The following is a 22,836-nucleotide window of genomic DNA, read 5'->3' as shown; positions in this document are numbered from 1 at the left end:
AATCATATAAGTTATTTTTTCGATGAAATTCCACAATTAAAATTTGTGGAACATCAACTGCTTGGAACTACGAAAAAAAAATTTGTCTTTAATATATTTCTTAATATGAAGATTTTCAATAATTTTTTTTAGTATATTTTCCTGTTTGAGAATATTCAGTATATTAAGAAAAGTAAGTTATATTTTATTGAAATTCCACAATTAAATTTATTTGTAAATACAAAGAATCACAATAAAATGTTTGTCTTTAAACATATTTCTAATTAAAGATGATTTTCAAAAAGGCCTCAATATTTGTGAATATTAAAATAAAATATTCATTTTTTTGTACTCTCTAATGATTAGAAGATATTTCAAGTGTTTTTTACGAGGGGTAATAATAAAATTTTTTTCAAATTTTAGATAAAATAATAATAATAATAAAATACTCTTATCTAGCACCTATATATATATATTTCGAAAATTTTTACTCTTCATAAAGTGTTTTGATAGTGATATTTTGTGTTTAAATTATTCAAATTTTAAAACGTCTTGATAAATCCAACATTATTATGAGGTAATTATAATTAACTTTCAAAACGAAAACGATTTTTTCCGAAATAGAAACATGTTCTTGGGATCAACAATAGCTGAATTCACTTCGTAGAGATTTCCTCCTCTTACAGTTTTGATTTTGTGAGTGTATGTTGAAAAAAGTTAGGGTATTATAAAAAATTGGAACTGTTTTTGAGGATTAAGGCAAGGCTCATTTTTTGTTTTTATTTCGACTAGTTGGCCAAATAACAAGTAACAACAAACAACAAGTGTTATTTGGGGAGAGTACGATAGCTGTAGCGCCACGATTTGACAACTGTTTTTTATACATTTGGCCGAAATAAATAGTTATTTCCACACATTTTCCATTTTGTAAAATGACATTTATATAAGATTCAGACAATAAAGTTAATTTTTATTTTAAATTAAAATTTAAGTACACCTTTACGTCAGCCCCGCGTCACTCCCCTGTTTAATCAATGGAAGGACCATGCCTATTATGAGGCCGAGTAAGCACGGATTTGCGGGTTTTTGGCCATTTGGTTAACCCTGTCATTATGTTTATTTACTGACCCATGAATTGGCCATGCCTTTTACCAAATCAAGTTAGCACGGACCTGTGTTTTTTTTGCCTTTTGGTTAACTCTGTGATTGCGTTTATTCACTGATTCACGGGTAGATTGAATTAGCGGTGGTAAAATGGAAAATTATCCAACTACGATTTAGAATTGCGAATAGTGTGCTGTAATTATCAAAGCATCTGATTTATTCATAGAAGCGGACGGCATTTGTTTATAAGTCAATTCGTACAATAAATGTTCTTCGTCAGAAAAGAACATTTTACAGTGTTAAAAAATAATATGAATTCAAGGTATGTTTAATAAAAAAATTGTTATTAGCTAAGCATTATTGTTATAGTAAAATAAAGCGAAAATTATCTTTGCATTGCTTGGTTTTCTCATTGAAGACAGAGTGAAAATTTGATAATTTTTCAAAAACATAATATTTTTATTAACAGAGGGTACATAAATTATTGGTTTCCAAGGGAACATATTGATTTAATAAATAAATGGCCTCCTAATATATTATTTTAAATACTACTTTAATTAAAATTACTAAAAAATCAAGCCGAAAGTCGAAAATTGTTATTTATTATTTGTGCTTTTATAACAAAGTTTTATTTCTATTTTTGTGAAAAAAATTGCATTAAACTAAAGAAAAACAAACACATCGAATTGATAATATTAAAATTAAAAATAGATTTTTTAGGCAATGCACTTCAAACATATTAAAATTATATCAAAATTTATTTTAATTATATATAATTACATTTATCAAATTTTTTTTTTTTTTTGTTGTTGTTGTTGTTGATAATACGTTAATTAACATTTGAGTGCGTAAATATGTTGTTGAACATGTTAGGGAACTTCTATAGTTTAGATAAGAAATTCATTAACAAAAAACTATTAAAATAAAAATAGATAAACTATTTCGAAATATTTATGTCAGAATAAACTCGTAAAAAGAAAAAACAAGATTTATATCTAATATAAATAATTTTATTTTTATTGACATATTTTTTGCAGTCACCAAATATATAAAGGGTGATAGTAGTTCTTTTCCTATTCTCATAGACCACTTTGGAAACGATTGGACTAGATTAAAAAAACTTTTTTTGTAACTAATATTTTTCAAGAAAAAATTATGTTCAATTAATCATTAATAATTTTGATCGAAATAATTTTTGTTTCGAAGAAAAACATCTTAAAAATGTATTTGGGCTAAAAATTAGTCATCATCGGTATGAGTCAGCTAATCGTAATTATCCTCTTTTTGTTCTAAGAATTGGGGAAAATTTACTTCGTGAATATAAGCTAATATTAAAAGATAACAAAATAATAAAAAAAAAAAACTATTACAAATAACTAATAAAAATGCTTAACCTTTTTTTTGTTTCATGTAAGGAAAATCATCATTTTGTCAAATTATCGTGAATTGAAAATAAAATAATGTAAATTTTAAACTTTTTCTTAACTTGATTGGTTTTACTAACCAATAAAATATAACTTTTTTGAATTGATATTATACAGGGTGGGTTATTAAGAATTTTAAATCCTCTTCAAAAGTTCATCATTTGTTAAAGAAATTACTCTTTAGAATGGTACTCATGGGTCATGGGTTCGATACTAACTAACGTAAATTATTCTGTAAATACATATTACGAAATTTAGCAAAAAAATGGTCTGATGGTAAAAATAGAAGTAAATATTATTTCCTACAACTTTGCTTAATATAAAAGTTTCAGTTTTCCTAATATTTGTCGAGCAATTCTTAAAATTAAAAACAATATTTAACATCGTGTGCCACATCGAAAAAATCCAAAAGACTTTTCGTCTTAGTATTCCAATCTCTATAAGTATTTTTCTTTTGTTGGCTGTTTCCATCTAATTAAAAATTACAAATTTTTATAACGATAAAATTTTTGTTACATATTTAAAGAATTTAAGAAATAATTTGTATAAGCAGAATGCCGTGACTCGACGGACATAGCTTAAGAGCATAGTCTTTGGAATATGCATTTTAATTTTAAGTCGAAAGAGTGTTATATGCTTTTGTCCAAAACCTAATAGTTAGGAAGGGAAAAAAAGAACCGAAAAAAATTTATGTAATAATGTCCCATTTTTTAACGCTAAGGACTAAAAACTTCAGAACCCAACCAACTCCTCTAGAGTTGACAAACTCAACTCAACAAACTCGTAATTACAACAATAATTCCAGCCTATAAAATTTTTTGTCTATTTTTTCTAGATCAATTTTTCCTGATTACCGTTAAGGAGTTTTGTCCACTATTATGTCCCCAAAGATCTACCAAGAGGAGCAAATTCATTTGATTGGCCATATAATAGGCTTTTGCTCACTAAGAATAAATCGTTTGTATAAAAGTTTCTAATGATTAATCATGATATGTAGATAGCAAAACCCAAAACTATTTTTCATATAAAATAAAAATTATTATTTAAAAAAATAATTTTAATAAAATTAGGCATACAGTCACGTGGCAGCAAACACCAATCAGAAAGTATAGAAATTATTACGTCACGCCATGACAAACGCCTTGTAAACAACATTACATTTTAATAGAACGAAGCAGGTTACTTTAAATACAACTGCTTAAACTGGTATACACAAAAATGATTGTATGCCAAGTCGTGATGTCATTCAAGATGGCATGACACTCTACATTGTTTTCTTAGTAAATTTGAATTGATTTTTGAAAATGCAAAATACATAATGCAAATCGTGTTTTTTGTTTTTAAATAATACATAAAATTAGATACTAATGTAACGTATAAACCAATTTTTCCAATTTAGGACAAAAGCCTATTGTTTTTCCATACCGATATTCATTTTATTTACGGATATTGTGACGGAATTGCAATAGCGCCAGTGCAGGAATATCGGCGGCGGTTTCCTGATCGAATAATTCCTACTAAACAAATTTTCTTAAAAAGATCATTGTTATTTTGTAGAAAGGTATTTTTCCTAAAGCTAAAGCAGAACGTCCCACACAGCAAGAACTTTACGAAGAAAAAGCTATTCTTAATATGGTCGAAAATAGTCCCTCTAGTAGTGTACGAAGAAAATTTTTTAACTAATAAAGCATTAAACAATTTTGCTAAACAATATCTTTACTTTATTGGCTAAATTCAATAGTGCTCCATAACTCCTATTGGGTTTTGGGCAAAAGTATATGAGACACTTTCAACTGAAAATTCTCCAAAGAATACGCTCTTAAACTATATCTATCGGGTCACAGGAAACTTCGTATAAATATGTATAACAAATAGATATTTATTATATTATATGTGAAATATTTTGCTAGCACTCTATAAAAATTAATTTTGTTAACAAATAGAAAAAAAATTATAACTTACATGATTATATATATTCGATAATTTAAACAAAATTTATATTCATCAGTAAAAGTAAATCAATCCACTGCACACATCAATAAACAATTAGTGATCAAGTTTTTAATGAAAAAACATGGTCAAATTTCGATTATTATTCTTTTTATTTTTTATGAGTGTAAGGTATGGGAAACTAATTATTATATTTTTATTTCCTTTGTTTATATACATGAAAATATTAGCTTAATCCTTAGTTTATCACGGTTAAAAATATTGCAAGTAGAAACAATATTTTGATCTAGTTATTGCATTTTCACAAACCTGGCTGTCCGTTAATATTAACTCAAAATCTGAAAGAGATATTGTATTGAAATTTGGCGAGTGTTATATAAAAATTTAAAAATAAGTTCATGAATTTTTCAACAAGAAATAATATATTGAGAAAATATTGTGAAAATGTTTTGGGCTAAATGCACGGTAATAGTGTGTTATTTTTAACTCTAATGTACAACGCGAAGTATTCTCGTAAAAAATATTGTTTTCTCGTAATGTGTTAAAATAGACATTTCTTTTTAACTACCAATACTCTAGCTATAGTCGTTTCTGTTCAACAATAACATTGATTAATTTTGAGTAATTATATCTCAATAATGAAACGGTCAATAATTTTGGGTTTTTTTGAAACTCAGAATGAATGCATCAATATTAAAATTTTCTGACACTATGCCCATAACGAGACAATCGGCTTAAGCTTAATATATATTCGTCAGCTCTACAATATATTCGTTTAATTTTATTTAGTAAATGTTTTTTTTTTCAGTGCACAAAAGCATCAATTAGAAGCAGTAACAGAGCCTGTTGGACTTGGTGAAGGTTTACATTGGGATGCAGATAAACAATTATTGTATTTCGTTGATATCACCAACAGTAGAATCAATAAGTTCGATCCTAAAACATTAGAACATACTTCAACTAAAGTAGGTAAGGAAACAGTAGATAATAAACAAGTTTATTTGGAAATCACACTATATTAATAAGCACATAAAAAATTAATTGAACCTTAATAAATTTAAAGTGTATATGCAGGATGTTCTGTAACTCGATATAAATAGTTTAAGAGCGTATTCTTTTGACAATTTTAAGTTGAAAGTGCCTTATATATACTTTTTACTAAAACACAATAGTTAAGGAGTTATGTGCTCTTTTAAATAAAGACTACCAATTAAGTAAAGACATTGTTGAATAAATAATTGAGGAAATAAAACCGAAAAAAACAGTCTAACCAAGGAATTGTTTCCATAGGATGTGGCAGAAGTACCCTACTTCCGGACATCCCATTTTTTTTATTTAACATTTAAAAACCTATTCGATTTCATATTTTGGCCAATTCTAAACTTTTTTTACTCCTGACATTTTCTACATTAGGTCACCGTATTAGAGATATAAGCATTTGATAAAGAAAAAGTGAATTTTAACCGACAACTCTTTTGACGAAAAAAAAAAGGCAATTCGAATTTATATTTTGTATTTTTTGACTCGTGACAATTTTCACTAAAACCCACAATTTTCGATATATAATCGTTAAAATAAAAATTCGTTATTGACGAAAATAAAGATTATTTTGTGGTTCTTCACTTTTTGACATTTTTTTTTAATCTTACCTCACCGTTTTCTATATATAAGCGTTCTCTAAAAATATTGTACTTAGATCTCTAAAAATGTGTAATTTTGATCTCAAAAAATATAAAAATCGTGTCCATTTGACGATTAGCCAAGTATTTTCAATTGATATCATCCGAAATCATATATAAAACCCTATATTTTAGGGATATTTTTGATCCTATCTCGAAAACCAAACTGATTGTAAATTAATTAGATTTTTTAATTTTTTAGGATCTTTAGTCTTCTTTACCTTACACATTACGAAAACAATTTACCGATAAAGTCTTAATAATCAAATGCCAGTAAAATCGAAAACCAACATATTATTTGTCAAATTTTTCTAATTTCTAGATTATAACAATAAAATATTTAAATTCTTTGGTTTTTAGAGGGCGAAGGAAAACCAGGTTTTGTATTTCCCATACAAGATGAAGAAAATAGATATGTAATAGGAACTGGTCGAGAAATTCGTGTTATCGAATGGGATGGAAAACAAGACTCAAATTTAACATACACCGAAGTAATTGCAAAAGCTGATGCTGAAAAAGGCTCACGATTTAACGATGCCAAAGTAGATAACAATGGAATCATATGGGCAGGTATGAAAAGCGAATTCTTGGCAAAATTAATGCAATATAATTAATATGATTTTGGTTTTAGGGCTTATGGGACCTGAACCAGTTCCAAATAAAGTAAAACATGTGAATAGTAAAATGTATAGTTTTGATATTAGAACAAAAGAATTTGTACCAAGAATTGAAAATATTTATATATCAAATGGATTAGCTTGGACTAGTGATAATAAATATATGTATTGGACTGATACTGGTGAAAATAAAATCGAAGGATTCGACTACGATTTAAAAAGCGAAAATATATTATGTATGTGTTTAATTTATTCGATAAAAGAACTAATGGGATCTTAAAATTAAAGAAATGTTTTATATGTATTCGTTTGTAAATGGTCTTCCCAAAATTAACTTAAAAAACGTGAAAACTCATAAACCCCTTAAGGAATGACTGCGACAAATGTGATTACTGCGACTTTGCGCAGGACATGCGACAGGCCAAACTATGTATAACTACTGCTAGAAACTCACTAGAGCGCAGTTTAGAAGGGTAGTGGGCTCTTGTATGGAGGACAATGAAATCTCCATACAGGTTATTTGTACCTACAGAAACCTACAGGTTGTCACATTTAGAATATTTGGGTCCGAAACTTTGGATTCATCAACCTTGGAAGAAATCGCGGCCAAAAAGCTATGAGCTTTCTGCGTGGCGTCTTGCCTCGACATAATTCTATTTTCTCAAAATATCACCTCTTATCCGGAGACATTCCGCCTTGGGGTGGCAGCTTGTTCTCAACGAGAGAACAGAGGTTCTCTTGGTCTAGGAATTAGGAACTCATTCGTGGTACACCTAATTGTTCTTATCCTTTCACTATTTTATCCTCTCCACTGGCAGTCAGGATTTTCATTATATAAAAAATTTAAACAAAGAAAAGATTGATACAACGAGCTAGACTTTGTAATTGTAGCTCTTACTTCCTGTGGTCATTGGCGAGTAGTGATAAAATGTTAAAAATCTGATCTATTTATGAAATTTTTGTTTTAGCCAATAGAAAAACCATTTTTGATTTTAATAAACACAAGGTGGAAGGAAAAACTGATGGAATTACAATCGATACGGACGGAAATTTGTACTTAGCGTGTTACGGCGGTTATCAGGTAAGTTACAAAATGATTCAGTAAAAAAACCATTTTAGCTAATTCACGATTTTAATTTTCCAGGTTGTTGTTATCAATCCCAAATTAGAAAAAATTATTGATACAATTTCTGTACCGGCTAAAGAAGTAACAACCGTTACATTTGGTGGTCCTAATTTAAATGATTTATACATAGCAACATCCCAGAAAGGAGCTGACGCTGATAATCTTAAGAAATATCCTAAAACTGGTGCTGTATTCAGAATTAAAAATTATCCAGCTCAAGGATATCCTGGTAATCCTGTGCCAAAATATGAAAAATAGGCTATATATATTCCATTTACATAAAAGTATGTGTACCAATTGTAAGGTGTAAAAGATGCTTTTCATCAGAGCTTTTTATGATCGCGGTGTGTAAAAAGTACATGTACTTTTATACCTAAAAAAAGGAACGTGTATCCAATATTCCATATCCAATATTTGATACACTAAAAGTATTATCTCATTCTACATTATTTATACCTCAGTAGTAAAAACTACCATGTACTATATTACAAAAAACCTGTCTAATGAAAAATAAAATTATGTTAGTTTAATTTTAAATTTAAGTGTGTATTAATTTTATGTATATTTAGTCAAAATTATTAAAAGCTTGATTCCGTAAGAATTAAAATTATTTTTCTTTCTTAAAATTATTTTCGAATTATTACTATCTAATCGGATTTACTTAGTTCTCAGTCCAAATGAAGTCAACCCTTGTAGCTCAGTTGGTTAAGGCGGAACCAATTCCGTACGCGGTAAGCCTAGGGTAGCGGGTTCGATTATCGCCGTCACAACAAAATTAATTTAATTAATAGTTGTTGTGGGCTGGTGTAGTGCATGGTATATGCATGAAGGAGGTGCACTCAGCCTCTGAAAATAATTGAGGAGCTGATAAAATGAAATTATCAGCGAAAAGGTGGTAAAACATATTATATGGTAACACAATGGGCTCTATAGCCTAAGTGTTTCCTTCGTGGACAGCCAATATAACCTAACCTAACCAATTCAAATGAAGAGAAACAACTTTTGATTGGTTTTCGAGTAATCAATACAACAAAAATACTCATTGACGACACTAATTTAAATTTTAGAACGTAGAAGACCCGTTCTTGAACGAATCCATTACAGGCATGGTGACCACGTGTTTTCATTTGAATACCTTTATTCATTTCTACTTTGGGGAGGAGCCCCTCTTTTGGATGCTGGTCTATTGTTTAGAAATTACCCTTTCGACTGACATGGACAACCCGTAACCCTAAATAATTGTAAATTTGCTTTGAGGTGGAGTGCCACTTATAAATATTTATTACAGAAAAATTTAGTTTTTAAATACAGTTGATGCAGTTTTTTGCCACGGAAAATAATGTGATTACAGAAAATGACAGCTTTCAGAACGTAAAATGTAAGCAAAGAAATGGAAAATACATGAAATAACAAGTGAAAATAAGTAATAGACTGAGTTAATAGTTAAATCCTGAGTATAGACAATGTTAAATATCAGTTCTTACTATTAATACATTAGAGAATTTTAAAAAACAAACACAATTATGGTGGACTTCCGTCCTCTATTTGTTCTAATTTTGAAAATTTCGAAAATTTTCGTAACATTTTCTAGAAAACTTTCTCGAAAATCTTACACAAGACTCACTAGTTGACTATTTACAAATTTTCAACAATTTTTTTTTTTAGTTTTGGAGAAAATGGACACAAAAAATTAGTAGAAAACTTTCTCGAAAATCTTACACAAGACTCACTAGTTGACTATTTACAAATTTTCAACAATTTTTTTTTTTTAGTTTTGGAGAAAATGGACACCAAAAATTTGCCCTAATTTGCTCCTTCAGGGGAATTCAATGATATTTACGAAAAAATGTTTCAAACAAAGCTGTACATTTAAACTTCTGTTCTATCTCTAACGATTTTTAAGATGGATCCTACGAACCCAAGACACCTATGTTGTTCATTTACGAACTCAAATTCACTTATTTATGACCTGAACACGATATAAAAATTTCAGCATGATATCTCCTTTCATTTTTAAGTTATCGTGATGGCAGGCGGGTAAAAGGAAATCCGACTACTAAAACGATTTTATGAACACCAATACCAAAACTTTGTTCGTACCATCAATATTTCTAAGCGTTACAAATGTGGGACTAAAAATTGGTATACCTTTAAAAGCTTATATTTCATATATACAGTGACTATTATAAAAAGTTACAATAAATCAGAAAGGCAAAATTTAAAAAATTATGTCCTATATTTTCGTTTTATTTTAACTAAATTTGTAAGAATCAGTTGTCGAGTTGTGACCACGAATATCGAAATTGCTCTAAAATTGTATACCCTGCATATTCAGATGAATCATAAACATAACATAATATCGGGGAGCACAGTGGTAGAGGCTTAGAATAAAATTTTTTTTTTTTAACACAATGTACATACAATTAACGAGATAATGGACGAGATTTTGGAGCTTCTTATTTGGCACTCCATATTTCGCATTATGATTGTGTGAGGAAAAAATTTTCTTAAAACTTTCTAGTCTTCTCTGAAAGAACTATCCAACGAAACTAATTTTGCAGATGGTAGAGTTACAAGGGTTTTAAGATTTTTTAAACACAGTTGCACATAGCAAGATTATATGGAGTTCTTTTTTTCCTTTCGGCAATCCTTGTAACAAGTACAGAAATATTACGGTAAGTAAAAATTATATGCTTACCTTCTTCACTATAATGTTGAGGTTTTGTAATTCTAACTGCTCTAAACGGTTGTTCAACTTCACTAGCTTCTGAGCCCCGTTGAGATTTTACACTTTCATCGGCTGTTCCGGATGATGATCCACCATTTTCTCTGTAATTATTGCAAGACATTTTATTTAAATTTCAATTATTTAATTAAAACTTGAATATTTTTTAATTGTCAGTCCTTTTTTGGAATGAAAACAAAAGCGAATCGTTTTTCAGCATTTCAAATTTTCAACAAATAAATTTTTGAATATAATAAGTGCTACCAACTTAATTTTAAATTCTTTTTATGTTTTTATTACTTTGAAATATACAGGGTGAATCGGAAGAAATCAGGTAAATGTAATAGAGATCATATTGTCTTATTCGATTGTCTTTTGATTTTAAGCTACAGCAATTTTTTTAAATAGTAAAAGTTTCTCTGTGAATATTAACAGAAAAAATGACCAAATGATAAATTGTAGTAAATCTTGCGAATGTCACTGAAAATATGGCAGTAATGAAAATTCAATATGGCGACCGCCAGACCGTAAAAAAGAAAAAGATGAAATTCGACGAACCATGCTAAGTGAGGAATCATTGAATAGGTATTAAATAGACCAAATCGATTGAGGTAAGAATCATCTAGAATCGACTAGCGCGTTTGGTGGTCTCTAGAGCATCACAGGGACCAAACATACAAACATAAGCTGAAAATGAAAGTCGACGAACTATGATAAGTGAGGTATCATTGAATAAGTATTTGAAAATCCTAACTAAAAAGTTAATAATAAAAAAAATTAATTTACAAAATAAAAATATCGACTTAACAGTCGGGGTTCATTAAAATCTAGACCGGCTGAAATTTTACACATAATAACTGTGAAGTCGCTATTTAAGCTATTGGACTTGTTTTTTTCTTTTCATTTTTTATTTATAGCAGTCGGGTTTTTTGATTTTTTAAATTAATTTTTGCTTTTATAAAATAGCCAGGGCTGGATTTAGGTCAAGCGTTGTCTCAGAGACATTTGAAAGTAATAATTAGTGTCGTCCACTTCTCTGATTTTGAGCCGGACTTTTTCGTTTTTGTGATCTAACACTGAAAAAAAGTACGAATAGTCTCCGGATTTAATCGAACATTATAATTTTAATGGGGTAAGTAAATTTCTAAGATTTAAAATATGATCGTATCAATAAAACGTTAAAATAAGCTACTTACCCTCTAGGTGATAAATTAGATATAGAACTCTCTGGTGTAGTAGGTGGTGAATTAACTGCGGACACAAGAGGTGTATCTTCAACATCTTCTTTCACAATATCTGCAGTAATTAATGGTTTAATAGTATTGGTAACAAGAGTCGTCGAAATATTTCCACCATTATTATTTGTCGACGATATATTAGCCGGCAATATTGTATTTACACTAGACTGAATATTTGATACAGTAGGTGTTGATACCACTGTTACTGGTGTCGATGAGGAGGATTTTGTATCAACTTTCACACCACTATGTTTTAATTGTTCACTTAATAATGTTTTACTGGTACCTGGTGCACTAGCGAATGGTATTTCAAGCACTAAACTTTTAGCGGATTTTGGTTTTGTTCGTACTTCTGGAATATTAACTTGTATTGATTCCGTCACAGGTGCTGGACTTCCTGGTATAGTTTCTTCACATAGTAATAAAGATATGTTACTATCAGGCTCCTCTTCAGTTTTTGATGCCGACGATATAACATCCATTTTTTCCTCTTTAGTTTCGACTATAGTACTTTCGAATGAGTATATTTTTGATTTGCTATCTTGTGAACTTTCTTCGGTGTTTATTCGCAATGCGGATGTATTGCTATCAGTATCTTTCACGGAATCAATAATTTTATTATCAGGTGCATTTGATGTGGTTGATTCGGGTTGACTAGTTTGTGATTCGTCATCGGAACGTGCTATTACTAAGCGTTCTTCACTGTCGCTGTCACTATCAGTTTCATCAGAATCTATGAATTCTCGACTAAGATTTTTCTTACTGACAATACGTCGTTTAAAATCTTGTTGACTTGCAATTACTTCTGATGAAGTTGGCGTTGTTGTATCTTCTTCTTTAATTTCTGTTTTAATCGGAACTTCAGGTTCATCAATAAATAATTTAATCGGACTCTTTGTTGTGTCTTCAATTTCATCACTACTAACTACGGTTGTATCACTCTTCACCGGTGAAGGATTTTCTTCCTTTTTCTTAATTGCATTGAATTTCTGTAAAATTGAACTAGCTATTCGAGGACCAGTTCGTTTTGGAATGATTATATTCTCAGTGTTTGATAGTTCTGTTGTTGGAGGTTGAATTGCTGCCTCTAGTAATGAACTATCAGTTTCTTGTAAAGCAGGTGAAATTTGTTTAACCTTTTCTTCCTTTTTCAATTGACTTATTACTGTTTTTTCTGATTCTAACGGAGAAATTCTAACTTCAATTTCAACTTCTTGTTCAGTAACAATTGGTTTCTCTGGGATATCTTCAGATGGAGGTGAAGTAATCGTTACATCTTCTTTGATTTCTTTTACTTCTGGAACTATTGGAATTATTACTGGTTTAGTTTCAATGATATCTTTTGTAATTAAACAAATTTCTTTTTTAGCTTCCATAACTTTTGTAATTGGTGTAAAAGTTTGAGTTATTAATAATTGATCGCCACTATCTTCGTCATCTTTCGATTCTGCAATGCCTCGTATTGCTACATGAATAGGATCATCTTCATCAGAATTTTCTAAGCTTGATGAATCTTTAATATCATTATCAACAGTCATTAAATTTTCTTCGGGTATAATTTTCATTTCCTCAATAATAACTTCAGATTTAATTAATTTAGTATCAATTTCTTCAATTTTAATTTTAGCTTCAGGTGGAACAGGCGATTTTGATGGAGTAATTGATGTTTTTAAATTGAAGCTAGGTGAAATTACAAGCTTATCAAACGCTTCTTCACTCGCATACAAAATTCGAGTTTTAGTATTTTCACTTGGTGCTTCAATATTCTTTTCTGTATATGCTGGTGATTTTGATTCAGGCGATGAACTTTCAGAATCTTCTGATTTTTTCGTTAAATTACGTCTAAATCTTGATTTTTTATCAGTATCATTTTTATCACTTTTTGGTGGTGTCCGTGCAGGTAGTTTTTTCTTGGGAGATGATACTTTTTCAATAGGTTTATCCAAATCTTCTAGAAGACGACGTTTCTTTGCGGTCTTATCGTCATTTAATTTTGCACGAGATTCTAATTCCAATGGTTCAGGTTCTTTGAATTCATATATATCATCAGTTGCGGCTGGTTTGATTTCTTTAATTTCCTTTTCTTTTGAAACTTCTTTCTCGGGAGATTTTTCTATTTTTTTCACTATTTCTTCAACTGGTGGTTTTGTTGATAATACTATTTTTGGTGTTGCTTCTAATTGTACTTTTGGTACTATTTCTTCAATAGTGCTTGGAGGATTTGTACTAGTTGGCGAATTCAATTTCAAAGCTTTTTCGAAACCTTTTAATTCAGATCGTATTTGATTTAAATCGTAATCACGACCTTTTGGCTCTGATATTTCGACTGGTGTTGAAGGAGTGGTTGTCACAATAGGAGCTACTTTATTTGGAGGAGTTGCAACAACAGTAACCGTTTCTACTAAATTCTTTTTAGGAGTTTTTCTGGCACGTTTTGGACGCTCAGTTGGACTTTCTTCATCAAGTGTTCGTTCTGGTGTTTCTTCTTTTCGTTTAACTGGCCGTCGTTTCGGAGAATCTTCTGAATCACTGTTACCACTTTCTGAGTCACTTGCAGTAGATGATTGACGAGTTGATGAAGATTGATTGCCATTATTTATACTTGTTGATCGTTTTGTTATTGATTCCGCTTGTTTAGCTAATCTAGCGGAGGGAGCTCTGGCTGCTGGAGTTGCTGGCGATTTTGTTCGACTAGATGTTGATGTAACTGATGATGGTGTGGTAGAACGTGCTTGATTTGGTGGTGGACCTTGATTTTCTGAAGACGTATTCCTACTAGAAACTGATGCACCTAATAAACAAACAAAAAATATTTACAAATGACGTAATATAGAATATAAATTTATCTCTGAAAATAAATACCTCGCCCTCGTTTTCCAGCACTTTGATTATTATTTGTACTTTTAGCAGATGAAGTTTTTGAAGGACGTTTTCCTTTTGACGTTTGACTAATATTTTCTGCAATTCGATGTGGCTTAATCCATTCATCGTAACGATTATTCCAACCAGTATAGTGTACCAAATATATTGGTCCAGCGTCATCTCTCTCAATTTCTAAGACTTTTGCTTCATAAGTAACTTTTGATTCCAAATTTGGTCCATAGTATACAATTAACTTGTCGCCAATATTAACATTTTTGACCGTAACCGATGGAGGATCCGACATTGAACTAAAACAAACAAAAGCAGTTTTTGTAAATCACCGAAAAACTAGAAACATACACGCCAGTTTTAATAAGGTGCACTTCATTTTAAAATAACACACCTGTCGCTGAGTTGAGTTTTTTCCTCAGGATCTTTCTTCTTTCTCCCACGTTTCTTTTCCTCATCAGCACTAGGTCGACTAGAACGTTGTGGTTTGCTACCCGATGATGTACTATTCGACGGCTTGCTTTTCTGAACTTCATCTTGTTTTTCTGAATTTTTAGCTTCACGACCTTTACGTTCTGGTGATATTGCTGAATCTTTACGTGAACCTGCGGCTGCACTTGACTTCGATCGAGTTTGCTGTACCTGAAAAATATGCTGACTTTAGAAACGACCAACTCACTTCAACTTTAATAAAACATACTTTTTCATCATCTTCTAATTTGCTTTGTTCCTCAAACTTTTCTACTAACGCTTTAACTTTTTCACCAGGTACTTTGGAACGTTTTGTTGCTGTTGATGTGTTTGATTTGGAAGTCTCCGCTTGCTTTTTAGCACTTTTTTGTGAAGATGATGCAACATTTTCTTGATTAGTCTTTTTTGTAGTGGGTGTTTGAACATTGTCACTGATAACATCCAAAATTCCTTCACTACCTGATGAATCTGTGACATCTTCCTTTTTAATCTTAACAATTGATTCTTCTTTAACCGGTGGTGGTTTAACTTTTTTCTTTACAGGTTCTTCCTTTTCGACAACTTCCTCTTTTTTCTCTTTTTCTGATATAACCGTATCGTTGCTATCTTCTGTTTTCGGTTCAGGTTTCGGACTATTTATTTGAACAGGAGTAGCACGATCTTTGTCCCGGATTAAACTACGCCCACGATTCTTTTTTACATTACGAGGATGTGCAACCATTGTGCATCCTAATTTTCGGTTAAACTCTTCGAATGGAAATAAAAATCGAAAATACGCTTGTTTTACTAAATTTAATGTTGTTGCACTGTTTTTGGTAAAACCTAATCGAGCTGTTACCGCTCGCCAACGGTTTTTATTTGTTACACTATTATAGCCGCCTAATTTTTCGACAATGCGAAAAAATCTGTATAAGTCAACATCGCGATTACATATTATTGGCCCTTTGTTCAGTGGTGTACCACGATCATCCATAAATTTATATAATTGTGCCACAAAATGATCTTTTTCTTCACGAGGCTCATCGTCCGAACTCTAAAACAAACAAATATTATACAAATAGAGTTTTCGTTATCAGTAATGTTTTTATAGCTGCAACTAACGGCATGGCCATTAAATCTTTCAACTAAAATTTTACAGATAAAAACAACACAAGGTTTGGTTGAAGTGAATTATTCAGAATTCTTAAGAGAAGGAATCAAGTGATTTATACGCGGTTTTAAGTGAACAGAATATTAAAAAATTGTCACAAATTTGTTTCGGTTTTTTTACTTTTTAGAATAATTGGAACTCACAAATCACGAAAATCTAGTTTTTATGAGTTTAAGATACATATTATCTGGAATCGATTAGAGAAATCGCTCTTCGTATGGGATTTTGGACGATATGTGAAAAACTACGCATCCAATCATTTTCACGCATTCAAGCGATTTTTGTATTTTTTAGTTAAAATTACCATATATCCTGAGTTTTATCAAAATCGTAGAACATAAAAATTTTCGATTATCTGAAATTGCCTTAAGGCCCTTTGAGAAAATTACAAAAAAATTTTGTTTCGAAATTTAATAAAAATCGTTATATAGAGTAATTTTGACTCAAAAATAGAGGACATTTGACAACTGGTCGAATATTTTCTGTGGTATCGCTCAAAATTCCATATGATATCCTACAATTCGGGGATATATCTCATGAACTACTCATCAGTCGTTAAATGAACTGGTTTATAATTTGTTTTATGATCTTCTTTATCCTGTACATTTCTGAATAACAGGGACAACAAAATCATTTACATTTTGTATTTCTTGGTATCTTTAAAAGTGCACACTCTGTGTCACAAAACATCTGCGTGTTTTACCTCTTAGATACATTATATGTGAATTACACATACTGTTATAGTAAAATCACTTTGAGTAGTTCAACTCTTGCGTTTATTTTGACTTAAAATGTATCTATAAAATTTAAGAAATTAAGTATCGTAAAAATTATTGATTGTATGTTTGAGATTTTGATAAAAACAATAATTTAATATCTTTCAAAACTTAAAATTTCTTAATTTTCATTGATTTTCAATATAATTCCCGATTAATCATATTCCATGATAATTTTCGATTTGATTTTCCCTGTTTTTAGCCATTATAATAATGTATTTACATCTTTAAAAAAAACATGGCATGTCTCTTTTTATCTTCAAATAGCCATAGTGATCGTACAACCTTAAAAAGCGTCCATCCCTCATTTCAACTTTAGTGAGAAGTGCTGAGTATTAGTAAGGAACAGTAAGTATTCTAAAATGTATTTTACAAGTTATAGTCGCCATTTTTAGTCAAAGTATTAATATCGTATTTTAGATTATTAGAAAGAGATAAAAACGGGTTACCAAAAACCCGTTTTAAGTTGGGTTGGATCTTGTTACAATGGATTGGAGTGGTTTTTGGAAGCCAAATTTACAATTTTACTAGTTAGTTTACAATCTTACGTTGACATATATATAAAATGTAACTTACATCTGTGTAATTTTCATCAGAATCCAAATCACCTAAATGTAAACCAAATAACACATCTTTATCCCAATGTTGCGGAAGTTCTGCATTGTCTAGATAATTTATTGCTTTATCAACGGCTTCAGCTAATGGTGGACTGTCAACACGAGAAGAGGACCCATCACGTTTAAACTCAGTCATCTCTTTACGGGGTACGGTATAGCTAAAACAAAAAATTAGTTTTGTTTTTTTACTTCAAATTTGGTATATAACATTTTTTTCTCGCTCCCCAATAACTGATTTTATTTAGAAAATATTAATTAAAAAATTTTACTTACTATCGACCATCTTTAAATGAACGAATTAAACATTCTTCGCGAGTATTTATTCGTACAGCAGCTTGTGCGGTTGGTGCTACAACTAAACCGGGAAACCAGTTACTATCTCGCGATGCTTTTCTTTTACCTTCACTCGTCTCAACACAAACCACCTTTCCGACATCTTTCCCCATATTAGCTGCATTTGCATTGGAACCAGAACTTCGGTCAAGTTCCATATCATCATCATCTTCTCCTTCATCACTACTATCTTCCCTAAAAATTCATAGATACATTTAAAATATTGATCTTCATACGTAACCTATAACCTATAACTATTATGGAGTTATTGGGATTTAAAAGGTCTGGAACTCCACTCTAGAAAGAAGTTGCACAGATTTTAAAAAATGGGAGACTATTACAGAAAACGGAGGTATTATCGTAAACGATATCCACCCAATATTTTTTCTTTGTGCTAAGAAAATTGCTTGAGTTTTGATTTTTATATACAACATTCAGGAGTTTTTTCCGGATTCTTTTTTTGATTCTATTTTTATTATAATTACTTATATATTATTTATATGTCAATTCTTTTTTTTTTCCTTCGCTGTATTTCCGGAACTATTTTTTCCTAGATTCATGTTATGTGCATGAGAGGTAAAATTATATGACTGCTTATAGACTGTTAATACTTACTTCAACTGCCTACTTCTGCGACCGCGTCTTCCTCCAACGACTGGATTACCAAAGTGTTCCGGATGTGTAAGTGGTAGTTGATCCAAAGTTTCACTTTCATTAAAATGCCTTCCACTTTTCAAACATAACGCAGTTCGACGTAAAGTTGTTATATCGCCATCATCAAAAACTAAATATTACAAAAAACAATATAAGAAAAATTAAAAATAACTTTCTAAATATTTATCTTCTTTTCTTTTTTAAATTAATATGAAAAAACGAATTTTTCTTCCTTAAATTACGATGAATTGAGATAATTAAACTAAAATTGTTACGATTTAGCATGTTAACATAGGCACCGAACAAAACACTGTATTCAGCAAATTTTACAAAGTCTAACTTCTTGTTTGTTCCTGAAGTTATTGGTATCTTCAAGATATTAATTTTGAAAAACGTCTTAATTATATTAAACGTCTGTAAGACTGGAAAAAACCTTGGCGTAAGTGTGTTGCGTCAAATAGTAATACTTTTAGACATCAAAATAAATATTGATGACTGAACGAAAATAATTCTCGACAATTTTTAGTCAGTTTTGAAAGGGAATTCAAGATGAAACACTTACCCACAGTATACTGGCTACAATCTCGTATACGATTTATAGTTGCATTCACATAATCTTTCTTTTCAGGATGCTTAACTTGTACGGTTTGTCCAACACGTAACGGTAATAAACCACTTTGTGATTGATTATTACCGGTTGGTATAATTCGAATTTGTTCATCTGTTACAGTACCGGTACCAAGTCCAGATCCCACATATGTTACTTTTAATTGAAGTACACGCACTACTTTACTCACTTTCGCCTCACAAAATGCTCCTTTATATTTAGCACTTACATCAGTACCGACAGGTAAGTACGGTGGATCGTCACCCTGCTAGAAAATATTTGGTGATTAGTTAGATAAATTAGCGCTAAGTATTATGATAACGATAAATATAGAACTGAGAAGTTAAGTTTAATGAGTTCACAATCCTCTTAAAAGGACCCCCACCGGCCAATGGAACTAATACTCTTGACGCCGGCAATCATCCAAAAATCTATTTGTTATGCAATTTGATGAGTGATATCTGCATGACATTAAATGCAAAATTCCCACACAAATAATTCAATATATTTGGAAATCTGTTATATATTTTATATTTGTGAAAGTTTGGATGGATGGATGTTTGTTACTCTTTCACACAAAAACTACCGAACGCAATTGGTTGAAATTTGACACAGTAAAATGATGTATGGTTCCCGTGGGATAGATTTGTTTTAATTTTCATAGAGCAAAGGATAGACATGATTTAGTGCATAGGTAGTGTGGTAGTTTAGGGATAAAAAAATGACATATTCTAATTATATCACGGAAAAATGCACGGTTCCTATGGGATAGCATACTGGAATCGTGTTTTTTAAAGGGTTTTGTAAAAGTTTGTAAAATAGATTTTTAGTGCATTTTTCTCAAGAAGGATTGATTAATTTACACAGTAACTCTTTTAATCGTGGGTAATACCACTCTCTTTTAATCGCAGGTAACACCACGGAGCGCAGCTAGTAATGAATAAATAAGCACAGGTTTTTCGAACTATTCTATATGCCAAAGTAGTTTTTTACCCCCCAACCAAAAAGAGGGGTGTTATAAGTTTGTCTGCTATGTGTCTGTGTGTGTCTATCTGTGACATCAAAGCTCTTAAACGGATAAATCGATTTTGATTTCTTTTTGTTTGAAAGGTAATTTAATGGGGTGTGTTCTTAGCTATATTTCAATTGTGAGTTTAGGGTTTCGAAGCCGAAACAACTAAAAAAGAGGCAATGATCTTCAAAATTAACTCACTTTAGAGAGATCTTTAAGAAAAAAAAAAGCTAATTTAATGGAGAGTGTTCTTAGGTATGTTACAAGTCCCAGTTTAGAGTTCCGTACCTGTAACATTTGTCGGTGGTTTTTTCAATTTTGCAAACACATGTAAAATACACATCAAGTTAACATTTCCCGGAAACATACTATTTACCTAAAGTTATGGATGATTTTCGGAACCCGTTGGTCCAATATTTGAGTATTGAATTTTCGATTTCATCAATTTCGGCATGATAAAGTACTTGCATTATAACGGACTTTCAAAGTCAAATAAATGTTGATAAAAAATATATTTTCTTTACAAAAAGAAAAAGTTGTAGAGATAAAGCTAAAATTCTTCAGGTTCAGGGTTAAAGCTAAAAGTTCATTGGAAGCCAGAATGAAAAATTGAGACTATTACCAAGAATATAAGTTTTCTTACCATCATATTAAAAGTTTGAACTAAAGTTCTTACACCTGGTAAAAAATTGTATACCCCTTGTATCATTAATTGAAAAATTTTTAAATATTAAAGCCTTCATTTTCGAACTTCGACATACAAACCCAACAATGACATGAAAACGCATGTGATATATTTACAGTATTGATAATTTTCGAGTAAAAAATTACAGCAAGCGGTATTCAATTTTCCATTTTATATTGAAATTTACTGCTTTTGATACTTTTTATTTTTACTTTACTTTTACAAGTTTATTCTAGATAGTGTATTTCTTGAGTGATTTCTTCTAAGCAATGTAGTTTCATTTTCATGCTTCAATATCTCGAAAACAAAGCTAGATATTAAACAAATTTATTCTTGATTTTTCTCATCGATTTCTAACATAATCCAATATTAAAATTCAGTTACTTGTGACAGTCTAATCGCAAACATTTCTATGAACTACCAAAATGAAACACGACTGAATTCTACTCTCGTATGTTCTATACTCAATGCTTCACTCCAAAGTTTTAAGTTTGGTAAATCTAGTTATTTTTTTCTCTGCGAAAGTGTATCTGAAGAAAATATTATATTTGAGTCACAAACTGTATGGACAGCCACCATTAAAAGGATAAATTTATGATATTAGATATTTTTTATGCCAAATATCCTGGAAAGAGCTTAAAAACCTTTTTATTTCGCCTTCGTCCTTGACCGTTTTTAAAAAGAAAAACTGAAGGTGTATGCATTTCAAAATAAAGGTCACAAAGACACAAGAAATAAGTTGTTATGAAAAATTATTATTGGAGTCGTTTTTTAAAAATTGGAATTTTATCTCCGATCCATCACCTCGATTTTCATCCCTTCGAGAGGTTTTCCTGAAGGTATATAGCAAATATGTTCGTTTTTAAAAAATGAATAAATAGAATGAGCTATATCTCAGGAATTTCTGTGGGAAGTTTTCGAGAAATTTCAAACAAACCAGCTTTCAAACCTTTTCCAAGACAATTCAATTATAAAAATATTATCTCGATTATTGCTGCCCGTAGCTAGTCACCACTTGACGACAACTTAGCATAAATTAGCCCTTTTTAAAGCTCTTGTTCAGTTAGAAACTTTTAGAATTTACTAGAAACGAGGTTAATACAATTTTTTAAAGTGAAATAATATTAAAGATGTTGCGCTAATATCGATGCTTTATATGTCGTTTAAGGTCAATGAATTCAGATCGAAATCTTTAGAAACAATGCATTTAGTATAATACTACATTATCTATCAATTCAATGATAAAAATAAGTTCAAGTTATTTGCATATTGAAACAAAAAATTAAAAAAGCTTATTTTAGATACAAATTTGGTATATATTTGAAAAATGCAATGCCATTACGTCTGGAATAAAACACCCTGTTTTATGCAATAAAACAAAAGTTGCACGAGATTTCGAGACCTACATAATTATGGCAAGACATAAAATCCATAAAAATAGTAATAATGTGTAACTTCAAAAATTGGAATACAATTTTTTCGATAATCTACAATGAATTTTATGTGAGAAACAAATTATATAATTTAAAAGAAATCATAAATTGAAAATTGAACAATTTCAGACGTTATGCATCTAGTAAATATTTGGAAAGTGGAAGAAAACATAAGTGAAATGTTATTTTAGTATAAAAATAAAATAAAAGGCCATACATACCGACATTATTTTAATCCACAGATGATAATTATATCTTGACTATGATTTAATTAAACATCACATACAATTAATAATAAATCATTTATTTTACAGCACATCTTTCAAATTTTTCAAAATTTTTTGTTTTTTATTTTTAAGTTAAAACGTCGTAAAGCTAAACAAGC

At 30.3% G+C, this 22,836-nt stretch overlaps 2 protein-coding genes across 6 annotated transcripts in view; one reads left to right on the top strand and one right to left on the bottom strand.

The window, feature by feature from the left end:
* The window catches only part of LOC123293663 (regucalcin-like), a 26,706-nt gene extending 18,307 nt beyond the window's left edge, over positions 1-8,399 (top strand). Inside the window, exons 1-6 of one of the 3 annotated variants that reach the window (XM_044874547.1) lie at positions 487-556; positions 5,266-5,426; positions 6,497-6,706; positions 6,768-6,989; positions 7,722-7,834; positions 7,898-8,399. In XM_044874547.1, coding sequence (XP_044730482.1) covers positions 552-556; positions 5,266-5,426; positions 6,497-6,706; positions 6,768-6,989; positions 7,722-7,834; positions 7,898-8,137 — 951 coding nt within the window. In that variant the 5' untranslated portion in view covers positions 487-551 and the 3' untranslated portion in view covers positions 8,138-8,399. Of the gene's footprint in view, positions 1-486; positions 557-4,517; positions 4,629-5,265; positions 5,427-6,496; positions 6,707-6,767; positions 6,990-7,721; positions 7,835-7,897 lie in introns of those variants that run through there. The other 2 variants (XM_044874545.1, XM_044874546.1) reach the window with 2 other exon arrangements.
* Positions 1-22,836, bottom strand: part of LOC123293661 (AT-rich interactive domain-containing protein 4B) — a 27,143-nt gene extending 4,307 nt beyond the window's left edge. For 2 of the 3 annotated variants that reach the window (XM_044874541.1, XR_006535030.1), the window contains exons 1-10: positions 22,673-22,836; positions 19,277-19,589; positions 18,676-18,844; positions 18,001-18,255; positions 17,687-17,885; positions 15,414-16,217; positions 15,108-15,355; positions 14,705-15,012; positions 11,801-14,633; positions 10,578-10,708 (exon numbers count right to left, since the gene is read on the bottom strand). In XM_044874541.1, coding sequence (XP_044730476.1) covers positions 10,578-10,708; positions 11,801-14,633; positions 14,705-15,012; positions 15,108-15,355; positions 15,414-16,217; positions 17,687-17,885; positions 18,001-18,255; positions 18,676-18,844; positions 19,277-19,589; positions 22,673-22,678 — 5,266 coding nt within the window. In that variant the 5' untranslated portion in view covers positions 22,679-22,836. The remainder of the gene's footprint in view (positions 1-10,577; positions 10,709-11,800; positions 14,634-14,704; positions 15,013-15,107; positions 15,356-15,413; positions 16,218-17,686; positions 17,886-18,000; positions 18,256-18,675; positions 18,845-19,276; positions 19,590-22,672) is intronic. The other variant, XR_006535031.1, reaches the window with a different exon arrangement.

This window comes from Chrysoperla carnea, chromosome 2 (genome assembly GCF_905475395.1).
Source record: "Chrysoperla carnea chromosome 2, inChrCarn1.1, whole genome shotgun sequence".
NCBI lineage: Eukaryota > Metazoa > Arthropoda > Insecta > Neuroptera > Chrysopidae > Chrysoperla > Chrysoperla carnea.
Note: the sequence above shows the minus strand (reverse complement) of the source record. Positions and strands in the feature narration are given on the sequence as shown.